This window comes from Capra hircus, chromosome 4 (assembly GCF_001704415.2).
Source record: "Capra hircus breed San Clemente chromosome 4, ASM170441v1, whole genome shotgun sequence".
NCBI lineage: Eukaryota > Metazoa > Chordata > Mammalia > Artiodactyla > Bovidae > Capra > Capra hircus.
The window spans coordinates 6,209,745-6,230,819 of NC_030811.1; the positions used below are offsets into that span (position 1 = coordinate 6,209,745).

At 47.4% G+C, this 21,075-nt stretch overlaps 2 protein-coding genes across 3 annotated transcripts; both read left to right on the forward strand.

Annotated features, from left to right (window-relative positions):
* TMUB1 (transmembrane and ubiquitin like domain containing 1) lies at positions 400–2,912 on the forward strand. 2 transcript variants are annotated; one of them, XM_018046722.1, is made up of 3 exons: positions 400–507; positions 1,414–1,832; positions 2,099–2,912. In XM_018046722.1, the coding sequence occupies exons 2-3, from the start codon at positions 1,444–1,446 to the stop codon at positions 2,448–2,450; spliced, it is 741 nt and encodes a 246-aa protein (XP_017902211.1). In that variant the 5' UTR covers positions 400–507; positions 1,414–1,443; the 3' UTR covers positions 2,451–2,912. The 2 variants fall into 2 exon arrangements, with proteins under 2 accessions (XP_017902211.1, XP_005679713.3); XM_005679656.3 differs by lacking the exon at positions 400–507 and having other exon boundaries at positions 810–1,832.
* Positions 3,187–7,037, forward strand: FASTK (Fas activated serine/threonine kinase). The gene is given in 12 exon segments (XM_018047467.1): positions 3,187–3,408; positions 5,326–5,378; positions 5,380–5,451; positions 5,453–5,509; positions 5,619–5,640; positions 5,643–5,754; positions 6,244–6,407; positions 6,410–6,458; positions 6,564–6,632; positions 6,634–6,709; positions 6,711–6,721; positions 6,932–7,037. Coding segments are annotated over 12 exon segments (873 nt in total). The 5' UTR covers positions 3,187–3,326.

The window sequence follows — 21,075 nt, forward strand, 5'->3', positions numbered from 1 at the left end:
AGCCCGTGGATACTGGGCTCTGGGCTGAAGAGTCAACGTGGAGGGTCCACTCTGACTTAAGAGTAGGCCTGCGTAGGGTCCACCTGCGCTCCCCAAAGACTGCATCACCAAACTCCGGGTGGGGCGGGGGGGGGGGTGATATGACAGACTTAGCCAGAAACCAGCTGACGTTGGTTTCTGATGCGATACACGTCCTGGCTGCCCGCGGGTGAGGGAGAGGATCCTGCTGTCCCCTACCTCGCCCCGGACCTCTGCGGGCTAGCACAACCTCAAAGCCGCCGCCGCCAGCCCCTCAGCGATCTGTGGGGGCTCGGCGCAGGCGGCTGAACTCCGCACGTGGGTCCGCAGCACAGAAGGCTGGACTGCGCATCCTTCTAGACTACAAGACCCACAATGCTCCGGGCGGCGGCGGCGGGGAAGGAGGGGGTGCCTCCAGGTGTCTGCGACCTCTCCACCTCCCTCCCGGAAGTGCCCGAGGGTCCGCTATGGAGCTGGCGGAGCCTGGCGGTGAGTCCCTGCGCCGTGGCCGCACCACCCCGCTGCCCCAGCAGCTGGCCCGGCTGGCCCCGCCCCGGGATCTCCCGCGCCCGCCAGCCACTCGGGGTGTGGGGGCGGGCGGCGGGAAGATGCGAAGGGTGGTGGAGGATGGAGGTGGGGAGGGCAAAGTCTTGGGTTCCCGGGCGAGATCTGGGGTCTTGCAGCAGGCTGGGTTTGGAGAGGTTTCCCAGGGGAGGCGCGGGGTCGGGACGCCTTGGGTGGGGTTTGAGTGGACCAGGGGGGCCGAGTTGGGGTGGGGGCTAGGGTTGGGGGTGGGAACCCTCGGAGGTTCCAGTTTGCCAAAGGGAAGCAGTTTGACATTTGGCGTGGGGAAGCCTTGGGAAGCTGTCCTGTGCTGCGGGTGGGGGTTGGCTGAATGGTAAGGGGGCGTTGTGCGTGTGCGTAGAGACCTTTTTTCTACCCCCTTGGAGAAACTTTAGCGATGGAGCAGTATTAATAGATAGGCTTTGCCGTGAAATAGGCAAAGGAGTAGATAAACTTTGAGATGACCTAAATGGGGAGAATAGGTAAGCTTTGGGGTGGTTTGGTAGGGGCTGAATTTAAGGGAGAGGTTGCTTAGAAGGTCAAAGCTCTGACTTCGGAATAGGGTTTGGGTGAATTGTGGAACTGCTTAAAGACCTGAAATTTAGGTTACAAAAAATTAGGACTTGTGATTTGGTGTTGGGAAGGGGTATGTAGGGCAAGTTTGGGGTGGCCAGGTGTCAGAGCAGTGTATGTCCCAGGGTAGGGCTGGGATAACTGGGCGGAATGAGGACTGTGGGAGAGTTGTGGTGGGATGGGGTCAGGGGCCCCCTGAAGTTCAGAGGGCTCTTGGTGGGTGAGCCAGCCCCTCATGGGTTCTTTGTGCCTCTCCAGCCCGGTAGTGTGGCAGGCAAGGCAGGGGCCATGGCCCTGATCGAAGGGGTAGGTGATGAGGTGACCATCCTTTTCTCGGTGCTTGCCTGCCTTCTGGTGCTGGCTCTGGCCTGGGTCTCAACGCACACTGCCGAGGGCGCCGATCCACTGCCCCAGCCGTCAGGGACCCCAACACCAACGCAGCCCAGCGAAGCCATGGCGGTCATGGACAGCATCAGAGGGGAGGCCCCAGGAGCTGAGACCCCCGGCCTGAGACACCGAGGTCAGGCGGCACCACCAGAACCTGGCGTGGGGCTCGCAGCAACGCCGCCACCTCCAGACTCCCCCCAGGAGCCCCTCGTACTTCGGCTGAAATTCCTCAACGATTCTGAGCAGGTGGCCAGAGCCTGGCCCCACGACACCATTGGCTCCCTGAAAAGGTAAGCTGGGAGGATGACAGGAAGGAAGTGCTAAAGAGTAGGGTGGGGATGATCACAGTCCTAGAAGGGCCAGCAGAGATCCCGGAGATCCTCTTACAGATGAGGAAACTGAGGCCCCTAGTCACACACTGTATTGCTCCCCTGAAGGAGAAGGGCCCCCCACACACACACTGTGGAGGCCAGAGGTGAGGGTAGGAGAGTTGTTCCGGACCAGGGGCCAGGAGTGCCTGAGACTCGCTCTATTACCCAGGTCCCTCTCTCCTCAGGACCCAGTTTCCCGGCCGGGAACAGCACGTGCGACTCATCTACCAAGGGCAGCTACTAGGAGACGACACCCAGACCCTGGGCAGCCTTCACCTCCCTCCCAACTGTGTCCTCCACTGCCACGTGTCCACACGGGTGGGTCCCCCCCTCCCGCCCTGCCCACCGGGGTCCGAGCCAGGCCCCTCAGGGCTGGAAGTAGGCAGCCTGCTGCTGCCCCTGCTCCTTCTGCTGCTGCTTCTGCTATGGTACTGCCAGATCCAGTACCGGCCCTTCTTTCCCCTGACCGCCACTCTGGGTCTGGCCGGCTTCACCCTGCTCCTCAGCCTCCTGGCCTTTGCCATGTACCGCCCGTAGTGCCTCCACGGGCTCTTGGCCACGCCACCGGCCTCTCGGGACCTTGCTCGCCACGACAAGGTGGGAGCTGCTGTCTGCCCAGGCCCGCCTCTCCGACCTGCCTCTTCCCACTACCCTGGAGCCCAGCGCTGCGCGGGAGAGCACTCCGAGGGGCGGCGGAAGCCCCTCCCTGTGACCTTCATGGCTCTGGGCCACCTCCCGGGGCAGCTGGCCCTCAGCGCCCCCTGACAGTGGGCTACCCCGAGTCAGACAGCTGCTGTCGTTGCCTTGGCCCTGGACAGAGTGGGGCCACGCCCCTGGGCCCTTAGGGCTCAGCCTGAGGACCTGGGCACCTCTTAGTCCCGGATCGCTCGTTGGCTGGTTTGGGGGCCCGAGGACTGGGAAGGGCTGGAGAAGGGGAGTCGGGATGGGTGGAGGGGGCTTTCTGGAACACGTGCAGATTAAATAACTGTGAAGTTTTCACTCTTGGCCTAGTGTCTGCGTGTGTGGGTCGCGGAGGAGGGGGGGCTACGGGGAGCTCTGCCCTACTGGGAGAAAAGGGGTGGGCCAGATGCTTCGTCCTACCCTGCCCTGCCCGCCCAGGCCAACCGCTGCTCACTCCCCTCTGCACCCCAATCTCATCCCCAGCCCTTTGGCCCCGCCTCTGCCCCGCCTCTGCCCCGCCCCTACCCCGCCCCAGTCCTTTGGTCCCGCCCCGGCCCGGCGCCGCGCGCGCAGCTTCCCGGAAGCAGGGGGCGGGGCGCGCGGCGCCCTGGCGCGCGGGGCCTGCCGGGAGCCACGTCTTTGCTGGCGGAGGACTTACTTGGCGCGGCGATTGGCGTCCGGGCCGCGCGGTTCGGGGGCTGCCGGGAAGATGGAGGACTCGGTGGCCCCCTGATGAGGAGGCCGCGGGGGGAGCCCGGCTCCCGGGCCCCGAGACCGACCGAGGGAGCGACCTGCGCGGGGCCTGGGGAGTCATGTAGGGGTGGCGCCTGCGGGGCGGGCCGCGGGGAAGGGCGGCGGGAGTTGGTGTTGGCGACCGCGACCACGGTCTCCTGGCATTCCCCCCGGGCCGCGGGTGGGGGTGTGTGGGGAGGCCCCCCTGACACCGCCGACTCCGCGCCGTAGCGCAGGCCGCGCCCGCGGGCTCCACAGGCGCCCTCCGAGGTGGGCCCTGCGTTCTCGTTTCACAGGCGAGAAGGCTTGGGCAGGGAGACCGAAGCCACTTGTCCAAGGTCACGCAGCTGGTAAGTGGGAGCGCCCAGAATGGAACCCAGGACCACGGAGCCCGCGCTCCACCCTCCGGTACCGCCGCCGCCTCCTGCGGGAGGGGGAGGTGGTCGGGGGTGGGGGGGGAGCGTATCTGTCGGGCGAGCTGGGTTCCAGGCTGGGCGCGACCACTAACCAGATTCGGGACCTCGGGGCTTGCCTTAACCCCCTCGCCTCCCTGGGCCTTGGTCTCTCCACCTGTGAAATCGAGATAGTACCAGCCCCTGCCTGCCTCCTCACGGGCGTGTCAGAGGAGGATCGGAGGAGATGATGCATGTGGAATTGCTCTGTAAAAAATCCTCCGCGAGAATTCTGAAGGATTCCGATTGCTCTCGCAAAGGTTGGAAGGAGTCAGAGAGGGGCGGGTTGGGGAAGAGGACCAGAGCAGTCACAAAGAAGGGTGAAGAGAGTACGGGTTGCTTTGTCCCCAGACTCCTCTGGATGGGGAGCGAGGTGAGGAATAGAGAGTTGGTCTTTCTCCCCTTTGGAGAATACCTCACTCCCTTTTTTGGGCCACCCCTCAGGGTCTCCAGCACCCAACTCCATGCTTCGAGTCCTGCTCTCTGCCCAGGCCTCCAGTGCTCGTCTGTCTGGCTTGCTGCTGCTCCCACCAGTACAGCCCTGCTGTCTGGGACCCAACAAATGGGGAGACCACCGGCCTCCTGGAGGAGGCCCCCATGCAGGCCCTGTGCAGGGATTGCAGCGGCTTCTGGAACAGGCGAGGAGCCCTGGGGAGCTGCTACGCTGGCTGGGGCAGAACCCCACCAAAGTGCGTGCCCACCACTACCCTGTGGCGCTTCGTCGTCTGAGCCAGCTCTTGGGGTCTCTGCCGCAGCCCCCTCCTGTGGAGCAGGCCACACTGCAGGACTTGAGTCAGCTCATCATCCGAAACTGCCCCTCCTTTGACATTCACACCATCCACGTGTGTCTGCACCTTGCAGCCTTACTGGGTGAGGACGGTGTCTATGGGTGGGTGGGTGTCAATGGAAGGATAGAGAAACCGTAGCAGACACACCTGAGATCACTGACAGAACCCACCTCAAGCTTTGCCAGGAATGGCACACTTGCTGAGTGATGCCACACTTGCTGTTGCTCTGCGGTATCCACGACAGTCATCATGAGTCAAGCAGCATGAGTTGCAGCTTAGGTTAGGGTGCCACCCCCTTTTTTGTTGTTGTTTAGTCGCTAAGTCGTGTCTGGCTCTTCTGCGATCCAATGAACCATAGCCACCAAGTCCTCAACCCAATACTGGAGTGGGTTGCCATTTCCTTCTCTAGGGGATCTTCCAGACCCAGGGATCGAACCTGTGCATTGCCAGGCAGATTCTTTACCACTGAGCCACCAGGTCTCTTCTAATACAGTGCCCTAGGGAGCCACTGCAATTGATCATCATTGGCAAGAGATGAGATCTTACTGCCTTCTTTGTATAAGGCCTTTCCACAGACGGTTGTGATACCTTTATTCACGTGGTAGTCCTATTTCTCTGGTGTTTCCACGTGCTCTGTAGCAGATCTTCCAGCCCAGAAAACAGAGATGAGAAGGACTGAGGATTCACTAACTAAAACTGCAGGATTGCAGAAGAGCAGAGCAGCTCCTTCCCTGCCTCCTTTGACCCTCTGCCTCTCAGGCTTCCCATCAGATGGGCCCCTGATGTGCGCCCTGGAGCAGGAGCGAAGGGTTCCGCCTCCCTCCGAAGCCACCGCCCCTCTTGCCGCCTATCCTTCGAGGGTGGCAAAGGTTGGAAGCCGCTCTAAAGCTGTCCCCGTTTCCAGCGGCGTCCTCAGCAGCACCTCATCCGCAGCCTGGCAGGTGTCAGAGCGGGGACAGGTGATGGGGGGGGTGGAGGCAGGCAGTACCTGCGTGAATCTCACCCGGGTCTGGCCTGAGGGGTCCAGCGTGATAAGCTGTTCTTCACAGAAGGCCAGGCCTGAGGAACTGACTCCCCAGTGATGGTGCTCCTAGCGCAGCACTTGGCCCGCCACCGGTTGAGGGAGCCCCAGCTTCTGGAAGCCATTGCCCACTTCCTGGTTGTTCAGGAAGCCAGCTCAATAGCAAGGTGGGATTGCCTCAGCTTCCCAAGCTCCTCTTCCTAGTGGCCCTCAGACACCCCAGCAGGCCTAGCTCCCACCCCCTCATCTTGTCCACTTGATTGACTGCTGCTTCCTGCAGCTGACCACCTACCTAGGCTCTCTGGCCTCTCCCCTGGGTACCACCTTGGCTCAAACCCCCACTGGCTTGTCCAACTCCCCACCAGGTACACCTGGTTCTCTGCACTTCTCCAGACATCCTTAGCCACTGTCTTAGCTTGGTCGATCCCACTCCACCAAGTCTTCAGGCCAAAACCCACAGCGTGTCTCTGCTTGTTTGGAGACTCACATGGGACTTGAGCAGTGCTTATGCTATTGAGCATCTGTGCTGTAGAGGGACTGTCCTGCCTTTCCAGTGACTGATGTCATCAGCTTGCAGGCCAAGTCTTCCTGAGGTTCAGCTTGTAAAGAAGACGAGAGAACTTCCCCTGGGTGATGGGCTGCTCTTTGCCCCATAGGTGGTACAGAAGTTGGTCCTGCCCTTTTGGGCGGCTGAACTACGTGCCTCTGGAGCAGCAGTTTATGCCCTGCCTTGAGAGGATCCTGGCTCGGGAAGCAGGGGTGGCCCCCCTGGCAACTGTCAACATTTTGATGTCACTGTGTCAGCTGCGGTGCCTGCCCTTCGAGCCCTGCACTTTGTCTTTTCCCCTGGTTTCATCAACCATGTCAGTGTGCGGGGCAGACTTGGGGGCTGGCTGTGTCCTGGAGGGCCGGGGGGTCCGGGAAAGCAGGAGGTGAGGGTCTGCATCCCAGTAAGCCTCGTCCTGCTTTCCCCCAGGCACCCTCATGCCCTGATCGTGCGGCGCTACCTCTCCCTGCTAGACACGGCGGTGGAGCTGGAGCTCCAGGATATCGGGGTGCCGCCTTCCCCGAAGGCAGCAAGTGCCCATCTTCCCCAGCCCATCATCACTGACCGCCGCCCGCCTGCAAGTACAGGTCGGTGGGCAGCTGGGGAGGGAAGGTATCAGCTGGCAAGGAACACCCGGGTAGACAGGCCTGGGGGACCCTGAGCTGTCTATGCTGCTGTGCTCCGGGTCACCAGAAAGCTAAGCCCAAAGGCCATTTCCCAGCCTGGGGGTGAAGTAGGTGGGACCAAGCTAAAAGAGTGCCCTGGGCCCCTTCTGAGCCTGGCTCCTCTTCCCTCAGGTCACAAGACATAGTAGCAGAGGGGCGGCGGCCCAGCCGGCTGCTGGGGGAGGAAGATTTTACCGCGCAGGAACCTGACATTAGGGAAGGATTTGGTGAAGCCTGAAATGTGGGAGTTCTAACAAATTCCCAGGTGATATGAGTGCTGTTGGGCCAAGGACCTTACTTTGAGGACGACTGCCCTAGGTCATTGTCATCATTTGCATTGAAGCTGGGTTACCATCATGTGCCCAGAACCAACTATAAATAGAAGTAGTAGTTTTATCCTTGAGGCACTTTTAGTTTCTGGTTTCTACATACATGGGTCATTCTAGGACATTTCCTGGTTGTCTAAAGCACTCCTACATTTTCTTTGAGGTCCATTCTAGATGAGAGGGTCCAGGGCTGACTTTCTCACCCAAAGCCTTTACATTTCACATGTGCTTTGTCTATCCCCTTTAAGATATCCTAGTAGCTGATTTAATCTGAAGTGAAAGACCTTTTACAGAAAATGCCTTAGCCCTGTGGTGCTCAGATTTTTACCTTGCATCAGACTCACTTGGAGGGTTTGTAAAAACACAGATGGCTACACTCTAATCCCAGAGTTTCTGGTTCAGTAAGTTTGGGATGGAGCTCAAGACTTTGCATTTCTAAAAAGTCTCCAGTTCAAGCTGATGCTGCAGGTCCATGGCCCACACTTTGAGAAGCCCTGGTCTATTATGCAGTAAGTCTGCAAAGTAGTTGATAGTAGCATTTTCCATGACTCAGGAGATGATCAGAGTAAGTGGCCATTTAGATAAACTATAGGTAGATTCAGATGTCTCTGATGTGCCTGTCATGTGTCAGAAGATGAGGTCAGGGAAAAAAGAAGAAACCTATATGACTTCCTTTCTACAGGTGTCTTCATATATTGATGAGGAGAAAAGATGGGATACATGGAGTGCTTTGGGGATAAGCAGACAGGTGGGAGGAAGTGGCATGAATGATGATTTGGAGGTAGAAGCATTATATGGGTGGAAGAAGAGCACAAGTGAACTGTGTGAAACAGACACCACTACCATTTAATTACTTTTGGACTAAACACTATGCACACGAGTTTGGGTGAACTCCAGGAGTTGGTGATGGACAGGGAGGCCTGGTGTGCTGTGGTTCATGGGGCTGCAAAGAGTCGGACATGACTGAGCGACTGAATTGAACTGCACTGAACTGAAACCCTGTGTTTTATATCTTCTTCTTACCTAATACTTACAGCCACACTGGGAAATACAGATTATTATATCCATATCTACATAAGTAAAAACAAGGTTCAGAAAAGTGAATAACTTAAACAACTTAGAGAATAAGTGTGGGGTTAGAGCCAGGAAGGGGACTTTGAGGACCCCAGGCCTATTGCTGTGTCCCCAGGGCTAGTGTGTGTAGCAAAATGTAAGGAGATGGGGCTGTGAAGAAAAGTTTGCAGCCTGAGGTAAATCTGTCAATTCCAGGCCAAGGAGTATGACCTGATATCTACAATGGGGGTCTCTTGAGCAACAGACACAGGATAAAGCTGAGTTGCATAATCTTGATTTGGTAAGAGGAGACTAAAGAAGTGAAACTGAAACAATAGGAAGTTACCATCTATCCACTGAAATTCCTGTTTTTCTTTCCCTTATCCCTTTTTTTCTGACTCTACCAATCCTGGGTTACCCAGTATCAGTCTAGGTCTCTCTTCCACTTCCTCTCCTATCTTTCTTGCACAATGTCTTTTTTTAAACAAACAAAGAAAACTGAAGTATAGTTGATTTACAATGTTATCTTAGTTTCGTGGGGCTTCTTAAGTGGCTCAGTGAATCTGCCTGCTGATGAATCTCTTGCAGAGGACACGGGTTCAATCGATCCTTGGGTCAGGAACATCCCCTGGAGGAGGAAATGACACCCCACTCCAGTATTCTTGCCTGCAGATTCCCACGAACAGAGGAGCTTGGCAGGCTACAGTCCATGGGGTTACAAAGAGTTGGACAGGACTGAGTGACTGAGCATGTACGTGCTTAGTTTCAGGTGAACAGCAAAGTGATTCAGTTATACATACACACGTATTCTTTTTCAGATTCTTTTCCATTATAGATTATCACAAGATATGGAATATAGTTTCCTGTGCTACAAGTAGGCCCTTGTTAGTTATCTATTCTATATATAGCAATGTGTATCTGTTCATCCCAAACTCCCAGTTTATCTTTCCCCTCTTTCCCCTTTGATAACCATGTGTGTTTTCAATGTCTGTGAATCCATTTCTGTTTTGTAAATGAGCTCACTTGTATCTTTTTTTAGATTTGACATATAAGTGATATCATGTGTCTTTGTCTGACTTGCTTCACTTAGTGTGATAATCTCTAGGTTCATCCACATTGCTGCAAATGGCAAGATTTCATTCTTGTTTATGGGTGAGCAGTATCCCACTGTATATATCTGCCACATCGTCTTTATCCATTCATCTGTTGATGGACTTTTAGGTTCACACAACGTCTTTTTAACTCTCGACCCCAGTTCTTGATCCCACTATACCAGGGAGTCTGAGAGACCCAACCTCACGAGAACACCCTTCCCTTCAGTCCTGGTTTGGGGTCCTGGCAGATTTGAGAACTGGTGAGTCTGAGGGTCACAAAGAATACAGAGGCACTAGATATTCTGGAAAGGCTGCTCCAGACTCTACCCAAGCTGCTCCTCAGAGACTTCTTCAACTGAAGTACACACACACACACACACACACACACACACACACACCACACAAACTCTGGTGCTCAGCCCCCAGCCCATTCCCAGCCTGTCCTGCTTTCAGGTCTTATTCTTTCTGAAGATTAGCATCCTTATGGAAGAATGTTTTTCAAAGGTTAATTTAATCTGGATACTGGCAAAGATTTTCTTTTTTTAAGAGATGAAGGACATTTCAGGGAGCAGACTGACTGTTAAGCTAGGGTGGTTAGAGATTGTTGCAAAACCTTTCTTATAAGCACGACCTACTGGCAGTGAGACACATTTGACACAATGGCAGGAACTTGAATTCCTACCTAGAAAAAACTGTATTGTGGTTAACAAAGGGGGCTGTATTAACTCCAAAAGCCCTTTTTCTGCTGCATTAAAATATATGGGGGCTTTCCCCCAGTCTTCCCCTAAAATCATCTCTGCCTCTTCCTATTAAGACATTAGATCTTCCCTCTCTGAGTGTCCTTCAGTATTCATTATGCCTGTGGGTGACTTTAAGACTTTTGCATCAGCTCACAGTTGCTGGTTTGCTCCTGTGAGCCCCCTCAGCACTGGACATTCCCACTGTCATCTCAGCACTTGTGCCTTTTGTTAACACAAATAAAGTGAAAAAAACGTGTGTTGAGATCAAAAGATGGAAGTTGTGGGCAAGGGGCTGCCACTGTATTTTATGGGCAAGGCTCATAAAGTTTCTGAGCAGCATTTGTTTATGGTTAAAATGAAGGTTGTGGCCAATGGTCCGAGGTCTCTTCCTATGGTGACATTAAAGTTCCCCAATATTTCTTAGCATACCCAGTGAGCATGACAGTCCAGCTCACCCAAGAGCATGATCTCTTCCTCACAAACCCATAAATCCTCAGAAAGCTGGTCAGAATGTACTTTTCACTTTGCAGGGCTGGCTCAGAGGACCAGTGCTCCCTGATGAGAGATCCTAGGTGGTGACCAGTCCAGGGGAGGGACAGTGACAAATCTGGGAAACTTACAATAAAGAGTCCTACCAGGGCAATAGCAATAAAAGCCAGCCTTCTGGGTCCTGGGGTTTTGATTCCTAGATTCATCTCAGAAATGTTGAGTTGGAGACATTTGAGGGTAAATTAAGCCATTTATACTCACCTTTTGGTACAAGCTTCCCTGATAGATCAGATGGTAAAGAATCTGCCTGCGATGCAGAAGATCCCTGGGTTTGATCCCTGGGTCAGGAAGATCCCTGATAGAAGGGAATGGCACCAGACTCCAGGATTCTTGCCTGGAGAATTTCATGGACAGAGGAGCCTGCTGGACCATAGTCCATGGGGTCGAGAGAGTGGGCTAAGAATGAACAACTAACACGTTCACTTTTTCAAACAAGGAGACGAGGGTGTACATGGCCCCTTCCAGGTAGCCCCAAGTTTCTCACTTCCCCACAAAGCACACTATTCACTTTAATAGCCCCTGAATTCTTACCAATTCCTTAATGTTGTTGGTGGGAGCAGACTCCATCCAGGAGATCCTGGACAGGCATGGAAGAATCACCAGTCTAGTGATGTGCCACCAGCAAGGTTCCACGCTAGGTCTGGACAATGTCTTCTACTGTCTGCAGTTCTCCCCTCTGCAAATTACCATCTTTGCTTGATGCAGATTCTCTATCACTCATCAAAGTTTGTACCTCTTTACTACTATGGATACTGTTGAAAGTTCAGAAACTACAGAAGTAAAACCAATGAATTGCTGAAATAGTCATTGTAAAGGTTTATTTTGCCCATACCAAAAAGACAATTTGAAAGCTGGGAGCACTCAAAGCAGAACATGGAAGGGGCTCAGGGGTATGCTGTTGCAAGACAGCTTAGGTTAGTGACAAGGCAGTGACTATTTTTCAAAGTGATGGTAATAATATTAGGATTTTCTTAAATGATGGGGAATTGGTAAGTGATTGCCTCATATCAGTTTTGGGGCACAGTTTAAGGTTTGCTTGTGAGTTCCAGAGACATAAGCAAGAAATGACCCAGTCCAAGTTAGTCTTTCAAGATAAGATAAATTAAACTTTGTATGACAACACTGGTTTTGTCTGCCAGGGAATTTCTAAGGCTGGTCTATATTTGTTTTTGACTTTAACAGTATGATGAGGGGTTTTGTTTGTGCATCTCAGCATGTCCCCAGGAAGTCTGTGTGTACAAGTGAGGTTAGGGCATTTCCCAGAACCGTCTCACATAGTAGGAACGAAACTTGTCACTCTATCTGTGTGCAGCTACATTACTTCTTGTCTCTGCCACAGCAGTTTTCTACCTCAACTCCTCCACCATTTTCCTTCCCCATCACAAAATGTTATGGTCACTTCACAGGAGAGAGTTAAAATGCTGGGCCATGTGCCTTTTACTCTTTATGTGAGATGGGACTTAGAATGAGAGAGAGTGGGAAAGCTGGGGAGAAGAGAGATCTTACTATGGAAAGGACAATTGATCTCACCATAGAGATCTCATTGAACTGTTTTTTCCCCCCCCCCCCAAATCAGGAATGACACCTAAGGAGAGGGATCAAGATGGTAGAGTAAGAGGACGTGGAGCGCACTTCCCTCCTGCAACAAACATGTTAAAAATACATCTACATGTGGAATAATTAGCTACCTTTTGATCCTGCAACCTCACTTCTGGGCAGGTATGCAGAAAAGATGAAAACTAATTTAAAAAAATACACACACCACAGTGTTCATAGCAGCGCTATTTACAATAATCAAGGCACTGAAACAATCTAAAAGCACATCAACAGACAATTGGTTTAAATAGAATATAGATATTCTCAGTGAAATATTTGTTGTTACTGTTCAGCTGCTAAGTCATGTCCAACTCTTTGTGACTGCATGAACTGCAGCAGAGGCTTCTCTGTCCATCTCTAGCTCCCTGAGTTTGTTTAAACTCATGTCCACTGAGTCAGTGATGCCATCCAACTATCTCATCTTCTGTCACCCCCTTCTCTTCTCACCCTCAATTTTTCCCAGCATCAGGGTCTTTTCCAATTTGTCAGTTCTTCTCATCAGGTGGCCAAAGTACTGGAGATTTAGCTTCAGCATCAGTCCTTCCACTGAATATTCAGGACTGATTTCCTTTAGGATTGACTAGTTTGATCTCCTTGCTGTCCAAGGGATTGTCAAGAGTCTTCTCCAGCACCACAGTTTGAAAGTGTCAATTCTTTGGTCCTCGGTCTTATTTATGGTCCGACTTCTCACAGCCACACATGATGACTGGAAAAATCATAGCTTTGACTACACGGACTTTTGTTGGCAAAGTGATGTCTGCTTTTTAAAAAATACTGTCTAGGTTTGACATACATATTGTTCCAAGGAGCAAATTTCTTTTAATTTTGTGGCAGCAGAAATATTATTCAGCCATAGAAGTGAATGTAGTATTGCCATTTGCAGCAACATGGATGAAGCTAGAAATTATGATACTAGGTGAAGTAAGTCAGACAGAGAACGATAAAATTATAGGATATCACTTATATGTGGAATCTCAAAAATAATACAAATGAATCTACATACAAAACAGAAACAGACCACAGACATCAAAAACAAACTAATGATTACCGCAGAAGAAACGGAGGGAATGTGTTATATTAGGAGTATGGAAGTAACAGATGCAAACCACTCTAGGTAAAACAGATAACAAGGGTTTATTGTATAGCAGAGGAAACTATATTCAATATCTTGTAATAACCTATAATGAAAGAGAATCTGAAAAATTATGTATATATTTGAATCACTTTGCTGTAGACATAAAACTAAAAATATTATAAATCAACTAGACTTCAAAACTATACTTAAAAAAAAGAAGTAAAGAAACAAGACAAAGAGAAACAAAAACAAACAAACAAAAGACTGACACCCAAGATCTCAAAGTGACCTAAGAATGTCACTGATGGGGAGCAGCATAGAGCTACTGATTGACTTCAATTCTCATTAAGTTATATATTTAGAATTTGAGTAGATTTTAAAAGAATAAAAATATAATCTATAATTTACAGCATAAAGGAGAGTTAAATAATTTAAGTAATCTATAAGGCAGAAAGTAGAAAAAAAGAAAGAAATCAAAGTCCATATTTATTTATAATTTAATGCTGAAACACCTGAAGTTTTCCCTTTCAAGTTAGCAACAAGGCAAGGATGTCTTCTACCACTTCCTTTATCCAATATTACATTGGAAGTCTTAGCCAATGCAATAAGACAGGAAAAATTAGTTACAACAATTGGAAAAGAAAAAACAAATCTGCTACTACTTGCAGGTGGTATAACTATCTGGAGATTCCCTCAGGTTGGTGGTGGCTCAATGGTGAAACAGGATTGTTTTCTTCTGAGTCTTCAAATACCACCAGGGCTTCATTCAGAGCAGGCATGGCAATGAGCATCTTAGACTCTTGTGGGCAAGCAGATGGCCACTTAGTTGGAATGAGTTCTTCTGCCTTCATTCTGCCTATTAGCCTGAGCCAAAGTTGTGACTAGAAGGACCTGAGCTTAGCCTGTGGGAAAACAGGTAGAACAGGTGGGCACAGTTTAGTAAATGTATACCATCAACTGTTCATGTCAGGAGTTAGAGATGGAATCTGTCAGCCAAGTTTCTGGGTAATTATTTTCTACTGGCAGTTTGGAATATAACTGTTCCCTTGGTATGTGTTTGTTCATGAAATAACACTGCAAAAATGGGCAAATGCTGACAATATGGACAAAACTGGGCAAAAATCACTGAAGAACAGAAAACAGGATCTCTAATAGTAAAGTGGGGCTATAGGGTGCAAATTTCCACTGTATATTCCAAATTGTCAGTATCATCCAAGATCTAGTCCCTGGAATTGGCTTTGTGTTTCTGTGCATTGCTTGGTCAACTCAGAGAGTTGGAAGTACTATGTCCTATTAGATTTGGACTACTGCTAATAAAGTCTGGGTTAGGGAGAAGAAGGAAGTTCTTTCAGAGACTGTGACACCCGTTTGGGGGGATAATTGGAGATGGTTGCAGCCCAGTGTCCCTTCCCAGTACCCCACCAGAAGAGGAATACAAGGAAGGTACAAGCTGCACCAACTCCCCTGTCATAGTTGTGGAACCTGCACCAGGAGAGAGGAGATAGTGACACAAATTATTTAAAAGAAAAAAAGCGACACCTTTGCCATAGTTGACGTTCCTGTGTTTGAAGTCAAGCCCTGAGCCTTTGGAGTGGGAGAACAAACATTCAAATTATAGGGGTCCCAGAAGAAGAGAAATAGAAGGTTTTGAAGAGATTATAGTTGAAAGCTTCCCCAAGATGGAAAAGGAGATAGTCAATCAAGTTCAAGTGGTGCAAAGAGTCCCACACAGGATAAACCCAAGAAGAAGCATGCCAAGACATGTACTAATCAAACTAACATATACTTAGCACAAATAAAGAATATTAAAAGTAGCAAGGGGAAAACAACAAGTAATATACAAGGAAAACCCCATAAGTTTAACAGCTGATCTTTCAGCAGAAACTCTGCAGGCCAGAAGGGAATGGCAGGATATATTTAAAGTACTGAAAGGGGAAAAATCTACAACCAAGATTACTGTACCCAGCAAGGATCTCAAAATTGATGGAGAAATAAAAAGCTTTTCAGACAAACAAAAGTTAAGAGAATTCAGTACCACCAAACTAGCTTGACAACAAATGTTAAAGGGACTTATATAGTCAATAAAACAAGAGAAGAAAAAGATATACAAAATCAATCCCAAACAATTAAGAAAATGGCAATAGGAACATATATATCAATAATTACTTTAAATGTAAATGGATTAAATTCTCCAACCAAAAGACAGACTGGCTGAATGGATACAAAAACAAGACTCATATATATGCTGTCTACAAGAAAGCCACTTCAGACCTAAAGATACATAGACTGAGAGGGTGGAAAAATATATTCCATGCAATGGGAGACAAAAGAAGTTGGAGTAGCAATCCTCATATCAGACAAAATAAACCTTAAAGAGTACAAAAAAGATCTTCACAACCAAGATAATCACAATGGTGTGATCACTCACCTAGAGCCAGACATCCTGGAATGTGAAGTCAAGTGGGCCTTAGAAAGCATCATTATGAACAAAGCTAGTGGAGGTGATGGAACTCCAGTTGAGCTATTTCAAATCCTGAAAGATGATGCTATGAAAGTGCTGCACTCAATATGTAAGCAAATTTGGGAAACTCAGCAGTGGCCATAGGACTGGAAAAGGTCAGATTTCATTCTAATCTCAAAGAAAGGTAATGCCAAAGAATGCTCAAACTAGCACACAGTTGCACTCATCTCACATGCTAGTAAAGTAATGCTCAAAATTCTCTAAGCCAGGCTTCAGCAATTCGTGAACTGTGAACTTTCTCATGTTGAAGCTGGTTTTAGAAAAGGCAGAGGAACAAGAGATCAAATTGTCAGCATCTGCTGGATCATGGAAAAAGCAAGAGAGTTCCAGAAAAACATCTATTTCTGCTTTATTGACTATGCCAAAGCCTTTGACTGTGTGGATCACCACAAACTGTGGGAAATTCTTCAAGAGATGGGAATAGCAGACCACCTGACCTGCCTCTTGAGAAACCTATATGCAGGTCAGGAAGCAGCAGTTAGAACTGGACATGGAACAACAGACTGGTTCCAAATAGGAAAAGGAGTATGTCAAGGCTATATATTGTCACCCTGCTTATTTAACTTATATGCAGAGTACATCATGAGAAACGCTGGGCTGGATGAAGCACAAACTGGCATCAAGATTGCCAGGAGAAATATCAATAACCTCAGATATGCAGATGACATCACCCTTATGGCAGAAAGTGAAGAGGAACTAAAAAGCCTCTTGATGAAAGTGAAAGAGGAGAGTGAAAAAGTTGGCCTAAAGCTCAACTTTCAGAAAACTAAGACCCTGGCATCCGGTCCCATCACTTCATGGGAAATAGATGGGGAAACAGTGTCAGACTTTATTTTTTGGGCTCCAAAATCACTGCAGATGGTGACTGCAGCCATGAAATTAAAAGACGCTTAAGGAGAAGGCAATGGCAACCCACTCCAGTACTCTTGCCTGGAAAATCCCATGGACAGAGGAGCCTGGTAGGCTGCAGTCCATGGGGTCGCTAAGAGTCAGGGACGACTGAGTGACTTCACTTTGACTTTTCACTTTCATGCATTGGAGAAGGAAATGGCAACCCACTCCAGTATTCTTGCCTGGAGAATCCCAGGGACAAAGGAGCCTGGTGGGCTGCCGTCTATGGGGTCACACAGAGTCAGACATGACTGAAGCGACTTAGCAGCAGCAGCAGCAAGGAAAGTTATGACCAACCTAGATGGAATATTCAAAAGCAGAGACATTACTTTGCCAACAAAGGTCCATCTAGTCAAGGCTATGGTTTTTCCAGTGGTCATGTATGGATGTGAGAGTTGGACTGTGAAGAAAGCTGAGCGCTGAAGAATTGATTCTTTTGAACTGCGGTGTTGGAGAAGACTCTTGAGAGTCCCTTGGACTGCAAGGAGATCCAACCAGTTCATTCTAAAGGAGATCCGTCCTGGGTGTTCTTTGGAAGGACTGATGTTGAAGCTGAAACTCCAATACTTTGGCCACCTCATGTGAAGAGTTGACTTATTAGAAGAGATTCTGATGCTGGGAGGGATTGGGGGCAGGAGGAGGAGGGGATGACAGAGGATGAGATGGCTGGATGGCATCACTAACTCGATGGAGGTGAGTCTGAGAGAACTCCGGGAGTTGGTGATGGACAGGGAGGCCTGGCATGCTGCAGTTCATGGGGTCACAAAGAGTTGGACATGACTGAGAGACTGAACTGACTGAACTGAAGAGATAAGGAAATACACTGCATAATGATCAAGGGATAAACTCCAAGAGAAAGATATAACAATTGTAAATGTCTATGCACCCAACATAGGAGGAACTCAGTATATAAGACAAACACTAACAGACATAAAAGGAGAAATTGACAGTAACACAATAATAGTAGGAGAATTTAGCACCCCACTCACACCAATGGACAGATCATCAAAACAGAAAATTAATAAGGAAACACAAATCTTAAATGATACATTAGATGAGATGGATCTCATTGATATCTTCAGAACATTCCATCCAAATGCAGAAGAATACACTTTCTTCTCAAGTGCATGTGGAACATTCTCCAGGATGGACCACATCTTGCATCACAAACCAAACCTCAGTAAATTTAAGAAAATTGAAATCATATCAAACGTCTTTTTGAACCACAATGTTCTGATACTAGATATCAATTACAAGAAAAAAAATGTAAAAAACACAAACACATGGAGATTAAACAATACATTTCTATATAACCAACAGGTTACTGAAGAAATCAAATGGGGAAATCAGAAAATTTCTAGAAACAAATGACAGTAAAACATGCATCCCTATGGGATGCAGCAAAAGCAGTTATATGAGGGAAATTTATAGCAGTACAATCCTACTCAAGAAACAAGAAAAACATCAAATAGACAACCTAACTTTTCACCTAAAACAACTGGAAAAAGAAGAACAAAAAAACCCCTCAAAGTTAGTAGAAGGAAAGAAATCATAAAGATCCAAGCAGAAATAAATGAAAAAGAAATGAAAGAAACAATCAGTTCAGTTCAGTTCAGTTCAGTCACTCAGGCGTGTCTGACTCTTTGCGACCCCATGATCTGCAGCACGCCAGGCCTTCCCTGTCTATCACCAACTCCTGGAGTCCACCCAAGCCCATGTCCATTGTGTCGGTGATGCCATCCAACCATCTCATCCTTTGTCATCCCCTTCTCCTCCTGCCCTCCATCTTTCCCATCATCAGAGTCTTTTCCAATGAGTCAGCTCTTCACATTAGGTGGCCAAAGTATTGGAGTTTCAGCTTCAACATCAGGCCCTCCAATGAACACCCAGAACTGATCTCCTTTAGAATGGACTGGTTGGATTTCCTTGCAGTCCAAGGGACTCTCAGGAGTCTTGCCAACACCTCAGTTCAAAAGCATCAATTCTTCGGCACTCAGCTTTCTTCACAGTCCAACTGTCCAGCACATCCATACATGACCACTGGAAAAGCCATAGCCTTGACTAGACGGACCTTTGTTGGCAAAGAGATGTCTCTGCTTTTTAATATGCTGTCTAGGTTGCTCATAACTTTCCTTCCAAGGAGTAAGTGTCTTTTAATTTCATGGCTGCAATCACCATCGCAGTGATTTTGGAGCCCAGAAAAATAAAGTCAGCCACTGTTTCCACTGTTTCCCCATCTATTTGCCATGAAGTGATGGGACCAGATGCCATGATCTTAGTTTTCTGAATGTTGAGCTTTAAGCCAACTTTTCCACTTTCCTCTTTCCCTTTCATCAAGAGCCTCTTTAGTTCTTCCTCATTTTCTGCAATAAGGGTGGTGTCATCTGCATATCTGAAGTTATTGATATTTCTCCCAGCAATCTTAATTCCAGCTTGTGTTTCCTCCAGCCCAGCATTTCTCATGATGCTCTCTGCCTATAAGTTAAATAAGCAGAGTGACAATATACAGCCTTGATGTACAATAGTAAAGATTAATAAAGCTAAAAGCTGGTTTTTTGAGAAGATAAACAAAATTGACATAAAGAGAAAAGAGAAAAGAATCAAATCAACAAAATTAGAAATGAAAAAGGAGAGGTTACAATATACAGTGCAGAAATACAAGATTATAAGAGGCTATTATGAACAACTATATGGCAATAAAAAGGATAATCTGGAAGAAATGGACAGATTCTTAGAAAAGTTCAATCTTCCAAGACTGAACAAGGCAGAAATAGAAATTATGAACAACCCAATTACAAGCACTGAAATTGAAGCTGTGATCAAAAATCTCTCAAAGAACAAAAGCCTATGACCATATGGTTGCACAGGAGAATTCTATCAAACATTTAGAAAAGAGTTAATGCCTATCCTTCTAAAACTGTTTCAAAAAATTGCAGAGGAAGGAACACTTCCAAACTCATTCTATGAGGCCACAAACACCCTGATACCAAACCAGACAAAGACAACACACAAAAAAAGAAACCTACAGGCCAATATCACTGATGAACATAGATGCAAAAATCCTGAACAAAATTTTAGCCACCAGAATTCAGCAACACATCAAAAAGCTCATACACCATGATCAAGTTGGGTTTATTCCAGGGATGCAAGGAGTCTTCAATATATGGAAATCAATCAATGTGATACACCATATTAACAAATTGAAAGATAAAAACCATATGATCATCTCAATAGATGCAGAAAAAGCCTTTGACAAAATTTAGCATCCACTTATAATTTAAAACACTTCAAAAAATGGGCATAGAAGGAACTTACCTCAACATAGTAAAGGCCATATATGATAAACTTACAGCAAACATTATTCTCAATGGTGAAAAACTGAAAGCATTCCCTCTAAGATCAGGAACAAGACAAGGGTGTCCACTTTCACTACTATTACTCAACATAGTTCTGGAAGTCCTAGCTACAGCAATCAGAGAAGAAAAAGAAATAAAAGGAATCCAGATCAGAAAAGAAGTAAAGCTCTCACTGTTTGCAGATGACATGCTACTGTACATAGAAAATCCTAAAGATAGTATCAGAAAATTACTAGAGTGAATCAGTGAATTTAGCAAAGTTGTAGGATACAAAATCAATACACAGAAATCACTTGCATTTCTATATACTAACAATGAAAAGTCAGAAAGAGAAATTAAGGAATCAATCCCATTCACCATTGCAACACAAAGAATTAAATATCTAAGAATAAACTTACCTAAGGAGACAAAACAACTGTACACAGAAAATTATAAGACACTAATGAAAGAAATCAAATATGACATAAACAGACGGAGAGATATTCCATGTTCCTGGGTAGGAAGAATCAATATTGTAAAAATGACTATATTATCAAATGCCATCTACAGATTCAATGTGATCCCTATTAAATTACCAATGACATTTTTTTTACAGAACTAGAACAAAAAATTTCACAATTCATATGGAAACACAAAAGACCCTGAATAACCAAAGCAGTCTTGAGAAAGAATGCAGCTGGAGGAATCAAGCCTCCTGACTTCAGATTATACTACAAAGTTACAGTCATCAAGACAGTATGGTACTGGCACAAAAATAGAAATATAGACCAATGGAACAAGATAGAAAGTTCAGAAATAAACCCATACACCTATGGGTACCTTATTTTTTTTACAAAGAAGGCAAGAATATACAATGGGGCAAACACAGCCTCTTCAATAAACGGTGCTTGGAAAACTGGACATCTATGTGTAAAGAATGAAATTAGAACACTTCCTAACACCATACACAAAGATAAACTCAAAATAGATTAAAGACCTAAAAGTAAGATGAGAAACTATAAAACTCTTAGAGGAAAACATAGGCACTACACTCGATAACATAAATCAAAGCAAGATCCTCTATGACCAACCTCCT

Excerpts from the sequence above, each read along its gene's own strand:
- TMUB1 (XM_005679656.3), top strand. The coding sequence starts at position 1,306 with ATGAGGACTGTGGGAGAGTTGTGGTGGGATGGGGTCAGGGGCCCCCTG. Across the intron at positions 1,833-2,098 it reads ACCATTGGCTCCCTGAAAAG|GACCCAGTTTCCCGGCCGGG; the intron begins GTAAGCTGGGAG and ends CTCTCTCCTCAG.